This window comes from Pectinophora gossypiella, chromosome 28 (genome assembly GCF_024362695.1).
Source record: "Pectinophora gossypiella chromosome 28, ilPecGoss1.1, whole genome shotgun sequence".
Taxonomy (NCBI): Eukaryota; Metazoa; Arthropoda; class Insecta; order Lepidoptera; family Gelechiidae; genus Pectinophora; species Pectinophora gossypiella.
In genome coordinates, this window is record NC_065431.1 from 2253674 (window position 1) to 2263466 (window position 9793).

The 9793-nt window shown below is 38.9% G+C and overlaps 1 protein-coding gene across 2 annotated transcripts; it reads right to left on the reverse strand.

Annotated features, from left to right (window-relative positions):
* Positions 1 to 453: 453 nt before the first annotated feature.
* LOC126379182 (esterase FE4-like) lies at positions 454 to 9532 on the reverse strand. Of its 2 annotated transcripts, XM_050027859.1 has the most exons (4): positions 9204 to 9532; positions 5899 to 6035; positions 3098 to 4386; positions 454 to 1685 (listed from the first exon to the last, which is right to left on the reverse strand). In XM_050027859.1, the coding sequence occupies exons 2-4, from the start codon at positions 6028 to 6030 to the stop codon at positions 1526 to 1528; spliced, it is 1581 nt and encodes a 526-aa protein (XP_049883816.1). In that variant the 5' UTR covers positions 6031 to 6035; positions 9204 to 9532; the 3' UTR covers positions 454 to 1525. The 2 variants fall into 2 exon arrangements, with proteins under 2 accessions (XP_049883816.1, XP_049883815.1); XM_050027858.1 differs by lacking the exon at positions 9204 to 9532 and having other exon boundaries at positions 5899 to 7021.
* Between the last annotated feature and the right edge of the window lie 261 nt (positions 9533 to 9793).

Here is a 9793-nt window from a genome sequence, read left to right on the forward strand (position 1 = left end):
GTAACTGAGATATCAACCCCTCACGTCGTGAGGGTTGTGAGGTGGAATACCAGCCTCATCAACCCTGGTGTCAGGGTTATTATTGAGCCGCCAAATGCAATGTTATTTTTCGATAAATACATAGACAATCAAGAAAAAAACGTGGTCCACATATGGGACATGCACGTATGAGTTTCAAAATTAATGCCCCATATGTGGTTCATACACAATGAACGTGTTAAACATAGCTGACGAAGGGTGGGTGTGTAATGTATACAGGGTGTTAGTGACATCGTGACGAATACTGAGGGGGATGATTCAGACCAGAGTTAATACCAAGTAGAATTATCCGTCCCAAAAGTGGTCTGATCATTCTCTAAGTTTTTGTTACTAACATCCTGTATACTTTACCCTGCTACCTCTTTGGGAATACAGGATAAATGCTGGTTTTTTTTAAATAAAATTAACGGAATATATAAATAAAGGGAAATCACCATTTTAATAATTTATTCACTAACAATTACATCATTTCCGATTTTTAAGCTATCAACGATAAACAATTTAAAAAAACAACAACGAAAGAGTTAACAATAATAAAAAAATATTTAAGTACTTGGAAGTACCTGTGACTACCCCATTGGGATATAGTAGTGAACTTATTTTACTTACTTCGTATATAATATTAATGTGTATTAAATCATATTTCAACGAAGCTCTACTATCCCTGAATAAAAATATAACAATTTTAACAGAAACAAGATTAGAACCTCTTTTTTAGAAGCCTGTTAAATAAAACATTAAGCACAAATCTAAAATCCTATAAAAAATTGCAAATAACCCGACAGAATTATGTTGACGGCACACGTCAAACGGTTTACTTACCAGCGAGATACCTTTTTGATTCGCCCGGGTTATTCATTCATTTACTCATTCTTCCCAAAATTAAGAGCTGTAAATAATCCGTCCCTTTCCTTTTCGGTGGATAAGAAAATGACAGGTACCTATAACTTAAAGTAAAATTAGGAGATGTTTGCAAGAATCGGGGCCATTTTATGCCTAAGCGGTAAATGAGATTGACCAGCGGTGTTCGAAGATAATAACATATAACAGCCTCCGTTGTCTTGTAGTTAGAGCGTTGCGGTCACGATATGGAGGTCCGGGTTCGACTCCCGATGGGGACATAGTCGAAATCACTTTGTGAGACTGTCCTTTGTTTGGTAAGGATTCAGGCTTGAATCACCGGATTATCCGAAAAAGATGATTCCGTGCTTCGGAGGGCACGTTAAGTCATTAGTCCCGGCTATTAGCCGTAAAAACACCTCCACCAACCCGCATTGGAGCAGCGTGGTGGTGTATGCTCCATACCCCCTCCGGTTGATTGAGGGGAGGCCTGTGCCCAGCAGTGGGACGTATATAGGCTGTTTATGTATGTATATGTTCCTGCTGAAGTTTATAAGTTATTTTGTCACCGTTTATCACCAATCATTTCTCTACTCTGCCGGCACGTCGGGATACCACCTTCACCACCCACTGTGCCGCAGTACTATTACAATTTGGACCTTTCACCCATATTATCTATCCAGAATTTGATTCTTTTCCATCCTGGATATTGTACTAGTGACAAATTGTTGTCAATGTTGAGACACAGCCGTTTGGCTTGGTCGTAAGGCTGCCATTCCACTTTCTGGTCAGACCACGTGGGTTTACTGTGAAAAGAGAAAAAGGAAATGTTAACTTGATGCTTATCTCGGGGCTTCTAATAAAAATAAACTTGCTTTACAAGTCAGTCGATTACATAAGATTACTAAATCTTTTAAGGGGCAATGTATACGTTTTTACAATAAGATTCCCATTGACATTCAGAATTTGCCTTTCAACTGTTTTAAGACAGTAGTTAAACAAAAACTTTACAAAAAAGGTTATTATAAAGTTAGTGATTATTTAGAAGATATGAATGCATGGGATTAACTGTCTGAGAACTGATATTAGGCAGCTTAATTACTCAATTGGACCGATCGTCGTGGAGATCCTTGGGGGAGGCCTATGCCCAGCAGTGGGCGTCATACGGCTGATGATGATGATACCAATATTTTATTTTTATTTTTTTTAAAAAGAACGTCTAGGGCCCTGTGCCGAGGTTTTTCTTGCAGCTTCTTTTCCCCGGCTATACAGGTTGTGAGAAGCTGCAGTAGTTTTAGGCGGATGAGACGTTCGTTATGTAAAATCGACGATTCAAAGTGTAACTGTTACCTACTGAATAAAGATATTTTTGAATTTGAAAAAACTTCTATGGTATTTTACCACCATAACTCGGTAAATACTAAGATTTACCGTAGTTCGGGGTTAAAAATGTAGGAAAGTGAGAATGCTATGTAAGGATAATGAATGGGAGTTTGATTGTTTATGGTATGAAAGGAGGATGGTTAATGAATGGGACGTAAGGCAGTTTTAAAAAGTAAGAAAGGGGAGTCTTTGGTGCGATGTCGGTCGGGTGAGGTTTTTTTCTTTGAATATAAGGTGTAAAGATATTTAAAATATCCCGAGTTATTTCATTATCCCACATAAATAAATAAATAAAACAATTTCAGGCTACCAAGTGAGCTGTGGTGGCCCAGTTGGTAGAACGCTTGCCTCTCACTTTGACAAATTCGACAATCATTGGTTTAGGCCTGTGCTGGTTGAACCTGCGACCTCAAAGGCGGCTACCACGGCTCATCGAATATGAAAATTAATGTTAATTGTTAAATGTGAAGTGTTCACTTGAAAGCAATAATATAAATTAAGAATAGTTATTTTTTTATTCAGGGATTTTTTTTCCGTTATTTTTATCTGCAATCAGTCGCAAGACTTTTATCAGATGTGATGCATTGTTTGAAGTATAGCAACCAATGTCACTATCTTCCATTATTTATTTTTTTTAGTGTCCAAGAACATCCATTCTCTTGAGCCTCTTCACCCTGCTGCTGGTTTCCAACAGCATGGTTGCTAAGGGCTTTGGATGGTTGGTCAACCGTTCCATATGCCTTTTATTCAGGGATAATAAAAAAAAATGATACATGTATAATTGTGTATACAGGCTATTAGTGACATCGTAACAATTATTGACTGTTTTACCCACCCATTTTTAGCGAAGTTGCACCACGCTTCGCATATAAATTTGATAATTGCTTTGTCCTTCTCGTCACATAAGTCGGCTTTGTTTTTTTTGTAGAATTGATACTGCACTATATCGCCGTGTGAGGCCCCTTTCAAACCCAATTGCTTCATTACTCTTGTGTTCATATTACCAGCGTAACAGAAATTGTAGAAGTATACATTATCACAATACTTCGAATAGTACTCGGCGAACATTACTATGTCCCTATTGAAATATGAATCAGATATAAAGTCTATGTATTCTTCTTTCGTTTCTTCATTGATTTCTTTATTTTTAAAGTAAAATTGCTTCAATTGTTTACCGAAATTAACAGCTCTGGGACTATTTTCGGGTATAGATAGATATCTCGGAATGAACTTCGCAGGGTCTGTTAAATATTGGATCTTGCCTTCAGAGTCTCTTCTTAAAAATAACGCGCCTTCGTGCGAGTTTAAGCCAAATAGCATCGGTATTTTTAAATAACGATTTTGCTTCAATGTTGCAATTGGATATTCTTCGAAAAAAGGTTCGACGCCTTCTAACTTTTTCTCGACGTTTGGTAAGAAGTAAGCGCTTATAATATGCGGAGGGCGGGATAACTCCGCGACTCCTGCTGCGAAAATTAGCTCCTCTATAGGGGCATTTACTAAAAACTCATATAAACTTTTTTCATCTTTCAAATCCCGTCCTAAAATCGATGCGATATGTCTGGCTTTCTCTACAGGATCATCTTCGATTAAAAGCAAATCTGATATACAAACTCCTGATTGGCCAATAATTTTGTTCACGAGACCGTCCGCCATTTTAGTAGTTACATATGACGTCACTAGCCCAGCTCCCGCGCTTTCGCCAAAAGCTGTCACATTATTCTCGTCGCCATTAAAATATTTTATATTTTTTTTCACCCACCTCAGCGCCATTATTGTATCTTTAAATGCGGCGTTTCCAGGTGCCTCCGGTATATGTAGGCAAAGGAAACCTAATATATGCAGCCTGTAATTAATTGTGACTAAAATTACATCGTTTTGTAGGAAATAGTCTGGTTGGTAATAATCGCCGTAGCCTACTAAAAATCTACCACCGTGTACGAAGAATATTACTGGTAGGTTTTCAATTTTTTCCTGTGGCAAGCTTGGGGTGTAGATGTTGAGGTAAAGGCAGTCTTCGGAGCCTATCAGGGCGTTTTTGCCGTAGGGGTCCATTTGAGCACATTTGTTTCCTGGTTTAGTGGCATCACGGATGCCAGTCCAGCTTTCTGCTGGTTGAGGGTCCTGAAATCAAGCAAAGGGTATCTTTAGAAGCAGGAGCGTATCCAGCTTTTATGTCAGGGGGGTCACCAGGTCGCAGACAACCAGTCCTCCTAGAGAATTAAATTAGAGATAGCCCCGGGGGGGGGGGGGCTCATGACGTCATCAATCCTGGTGTAACACCCGTATTCCAAGATGTTCACTCGGCGACAGCTGAGTATTTTGGTATTTTAAGTTGACATTTACTCCAACCTTTCTAGATTCTGTCCTCAGTCCTCAGGCGAACCTCATCATCACCCATTATCCCGTTTTTCACAGGGTCCGCTTACCTAACCTGAAGATTTGACAGATCCGGTTTTTTACAGAAGCGACTGCCTGTCTGACCTTCCAACCCGCGAGGGGAACCAAAACCAGCCCAATACAGGTTATGTCACATACCTCCGGAAATGCATTTCTTGGGAATGTGGATTTGCTCACGATATTTTCCTTCAGTGCTGAGCGCGTGATAATCATTTATGATCCGAACATGAATTCGAAAACAAATTCGACAATCATTGGTTTAGGCCTGTGCTGGATTCGAACCTGCGACCTCAAAGTGACAGGCAAGCGTTTTAACAACTGGGCCACCACGGCTCCATACAAGTATACTTATATCAAATTGCTTAAATGAGGCCGAAAAAAAAAATTTTGGAAAATGCTACACCGACAAGAGCGTGGCTCTTAAATTGATGATGATGAATTGAGGCCGAGTCTAGTGGAGGTGTCAGAGTTACATACTCAGAGTTATATGATCCTCAGTGTCAAGAGTTATATAATCTTTAGTCGACGAGTATGCAAAACATAGTACTTTTATAAGTTTTCAAGATTCAAAGTTTATTCTCAGGTTATGTAAATAAAATGTTTGTTTTAACGTTGTTATGTACTTAACCTACTTACTATGTAGTACTTGTTTATATACAGGGTGTAAGTGACATCGTAACGAATACTAAGGGGGATGATTCAGACCGCGATTCTGAGTTAATATCAAGTGGTATTTTCTGTCACAAAATTCAGATATTTTTTTTAGATTTTTTAAGGGCCTTTGGCGGCTCAATAGTAACCCTGACACCAGGGTTGATGAGGTTGGTACTCCACAACCCACACGATAGAAGAAGATACCTTGCGAAATGACGTAGATTAAAAAAAAAAGATTGGAGGAACTCGGTGGCGCAGCGGTAAACGCGCTCGGTCTGTGATTGTTGAAGTTAAGCAACTTTCGCAAAGGCCGGTCATAGGATGGTTGTGTAATAAAAAATCATATGTGGAAAAAAAACATCTCGAGCTCCTCCGTGCTTCGGAAGGCACGTTAAGCCGTTGATCCCGGCTGCGTTAGCAGTCGTTAATAACCACCAATCCGCACTGGGCCCGCGTGGTGGTTTAAGTCCCGATCTCGCTATCCATCCATATGGAAGGCCCGTGCCCCAGCAGTGGGGACGTTAATGAGCTGGTGATGATGATGATGATCTACGATAATTACGTTGATTAAATGTATCTTACCCGAAATCGCAGCTTGGCCACAGGGGGTTTCGCGTAAGGTATTCCTTCGAAGCTGTAGTATTTCCTGCCGTTATACGTCGTGCACTCCTTGCCTTGAAGGCTACCTTGTTCCACGTTCACTATACACGTCATGTTCTCTGAAAAGTGTATCAATGGGTACAGTGACATGTTTAGTCTGTTTACAAGCGGAGTGGCGTGGTGGAGTATGCTCTGAATGCTACATAGTACTCCGATTGAGAGGAGATTACTTGTACTTGGATGGGCTCGGTGGCGCAGCGGTAAACGCGCTCGGTCTGCGATTGTTGAAGTTAAGCAACTTTCGCAAAGGCCGCTCAAATGATGGGTGACCACAAAAAAGTTTTTATCTCGAGCTCCTCCGTGCTTCGGAAGGCAAGTTAAGCCGTTGGTCCCAGCTGCATTAGCAGTCGTTAATAACCATCAATCCGCACTGGGCCCGCGTGATGGTTTAAGGCCCGATCTCCCTATCCGTCCATAGGGAAGGCCCGTGCCCCAGCAGTGGGGACGTTAATGGGCTGATGATGATGAAGACTTGTACTTTATGTCATATCAAACATTAAAGCGAAATTGTGCAGCGTGGTGGAGTATGCTCCATAGTCCCTTTAGTTGATTGAATGGAGGCCTATGCCCAGCAGTGTGATGTAGTTTAGGTTGTTCGATTTTTCTTTTTATAAATGTTAATAATAATCTCAAAAATCACAATCACTTTATTTAATTTCAAAATAGGGGAAATGGTCTTTGTAACAAAAAAAGTTCATATACTAAGTTACTGAAGATATTTTTTTTTATATTATTTATACTCTGTATTGTTGAACAATTAAATCATAGTTTGTTTTTTAGTTTCACATGACACTTTTATTCTTTTTTAATTTATATCTTCTCTTCTTCTAATCCTTTTATCCACTGTTGGAATGTAGGGTTCGAATAACAGATTTCCACTCCTCGTAATCTAATAAAAACTTAAGTAATTTAGTTTATATTTAAAAAAAATGTCCGAATAGCACAACAACCGTGAGAACTTTGCCATCTAATTGAATTTAAAAATAAAACAAAAAAAATAACAATGTAACATTGAACGTTTGCTATCGCACTTAAACACGAACTAAACGCGCATAAAAAGTGCCTACCTACTCTGTGATGCTTCGTTAGATACAATATAATTCGAAATACAATTTTCATATCGATACATGTAGAAGATAGATTAATATCTTATGAGGGATTTTCCAATCGGCGTTCCCCAAAAACACGATAGATGGCGTTGTTAAGTTTTTTCTTCGTTTAAACTTCTAATTTCATGGATACCAGACATATGCATCTTTTATCTTCGTTTTTGGGTGTAAATGTTGACCCTTTTTATTACACCAAGGTACAATTACAACTTTCACCCATTATTATTCTGATCAAAATAAAGAGAAGCAATATAGGTAACAACACCATTCTATGCATAATGTGATCCAAATATCAAGCAACAATTAGTTTTATATTATGCTTCTGCCATAACATTACATTTTTGAATAATTCACGTTAAAAGTGAACAACGCCATCTATCGTGTGTTTGGTCTGAGGAAATAATGTTGGGGTTCACTAGCCTCCTATCCTACACTATAAAGTAAGACTCAGAGGGGGTGAGGTAAAGCAAGTTCGGCGCCCGTTGCGAATTGGTGGGGGGATGGAGAGTTACCGTCTTCACGTATTAATATTCTTTACTCGGTTACCGGTCTTCTTCTTCTATAGTGTGGGTTGTGAGGTGAATTACCAACCCCATGACACCAGGTCATGGTTATTAATGAGCCGCCAAAGGCCCCTGACATGGCTCATGTAACGACTACTTACTTGCATCAGTAAGTAGTAACCGGGACTAACGGCTTAACGTGCCTTCCGTAGCACGGATCATCTTACTTTTTGGACAATCAGGTGATCAGCCTGTAATGTCCCAACCAAACTAGGGATCACAAAGTGATTTTTGTGATATGTCCCCACCGGGATTCGAACCCGGGTCCTCCGGATTATGAGCTCAACGCTCAGCCACTGGACTACGGAGGTCGTCGGTTAAAGGTACCTATGTTTAGAGAAAAAAGAAAAAAATGCTTTACATTGCTTTTAGTCGTATGATAACTGTTACTAGAATTGTAGAGAATCACTGAAGTGCTAACATATTGGCGGAAGCATATTACGATTGTATTACGAACTGAATTCTAATTAATAATTACGCACCCTACCTAATGAGGGACTTTCCAGGCTACATTCACCAAAAACAATATAGATGGCGTTGTACAGATTTTCTTTGTTCCTTCTAATTTCATGAATCTTTCTTTCCAAACAGAATTCGAAAATTAAGTTACCTTATTACCATACAATAGGTATTTTAATTAAACAATGCAATGGATATAAATTAACTGAGTGTTGGTTTCAAAAAGATTCCGTAGGTAACCAACCTAAAGTATTACTTAAGGAAAACATATTATGTCAATGCAAATATAATTTCGTTGTAAAGGAAGCAAGACCTGAACGTGTATTGGGCTGGTTTTCCCTTTGCGGGTTGGAAGGTCAGAGAGGCAGTCGCTTCTGTAAAAAACTGGACCTGTCAAATATTCAGGCTAGGTAAGCAGACTTTGTGAAAAACGGGATAGTGCTAGGGAGAAGATGTGGATGAAGCTAGAGAATTATGTCAGGATTGAAGCAAATGGAATTCCATAGTCATTCCGCAGTGGGAAATAAAAGTTCAAGAAACACTAAAGGGATCTGGATTTACCACATCAATTTTACCAAAAAAGCATAGTAGGCAACATAGCTTAATCATCATCATCTCCTTAGCGTTATCTCATTTTCACATGGTCCGCTTACCTAACCTGAAGATTTGACAGGTCCGGTTTTTTACAGGATATCTAGACTATACGTATATTATTATGCTAACAGTGCTGGTTTGAATCTCTAGCATAGAAAAATAAATATTACACTATGTCAGTACGGCAACTCTCCGCTCCCCACCAGTGGTTGAGCTAGGTTTACCTCACCCCCTTGGTCTTATTTTAGTCTTCAATCGTATGGACGTCAGACATCTCACACACAGATAAGCGTGTATGATAATATAGTTATTAATGTGTGACTAATAGGGTAGGAACTTGTGTCCAGTTTTCAGTCATGTACGTAATATTTTTAGTAACTTATACCAAAAGTGGCTGCAAGTTGTCCTGGCTACCTACCCCGGTAGTTTCACGCACTTATACGTGTGTACTTTTACCGTAAAATAAAATAGAATCACTTGTAAATAATTTTGTCATACTTACACCAAAAATGTTGTTCCTTATACTTTTAGAGTCCGAAATTAATATTTGCCTTCAGTTTTACCAAAAGTAAGCAATTATCAATTTAATAACGTATGGCTATTGTGATTATTTATCATTATCACTGCTTATCACTTGAATTTTTATAGAACTTCCGGAATATCAGACTTGTCATTCATTTTTCACACACAAGTAATGAATGTTTATGTTAATAAAATATGTATTTACTTTTATGTTTTATTCATTGCTTGCAAAGTACGTTACCGAAAGGGACGTGACTTACTAGATATGCAATGTACACGCGTACCACTGAATATTTTATTTGTAACCATTTCGTGGAACCATGTTTGTGTGACTTGACACCAAACTTTTACCGCCTAATGTCACTCTGACTGTTCATGTGATTGGCTGAAGTATGTTATACGATCTTGACGTACACCAATCAAGACTGACATCAGGAATTGCTATTTTATCAAAATAATTCAAAGAAATCTGAACATCAATCGATCTTACTCGATATCGGCCACGGCGAGGCATCTAATGTTCTTTGATCTTTCTTTATTTTAGTATAGCAGACAGCCTTGTGCCGTTCC

Coding starts and splice junctions, on each gene's coding strand:
- LOC126379182 (XM_050027858.1), bottom strand. CDS start 6,066: ATGTCACTGTACCCATTGATACACTTTTCAGAGAACATGACGTGTATA. Junction 4,387..5,898: donor TGGCCAAGCTGCGATTTCGG/GTAAGATACATT, acceptor GCTTGATTTCAG/GACCCTCAACCAGCAGAAAG. Junction 1,686..3,097: donor TGCAACTTCGCTAAAAATGG/GTGGGTAAAACA, acceptor CTCTTTTCACAG/TAAACCCACGTGGTCTGACC.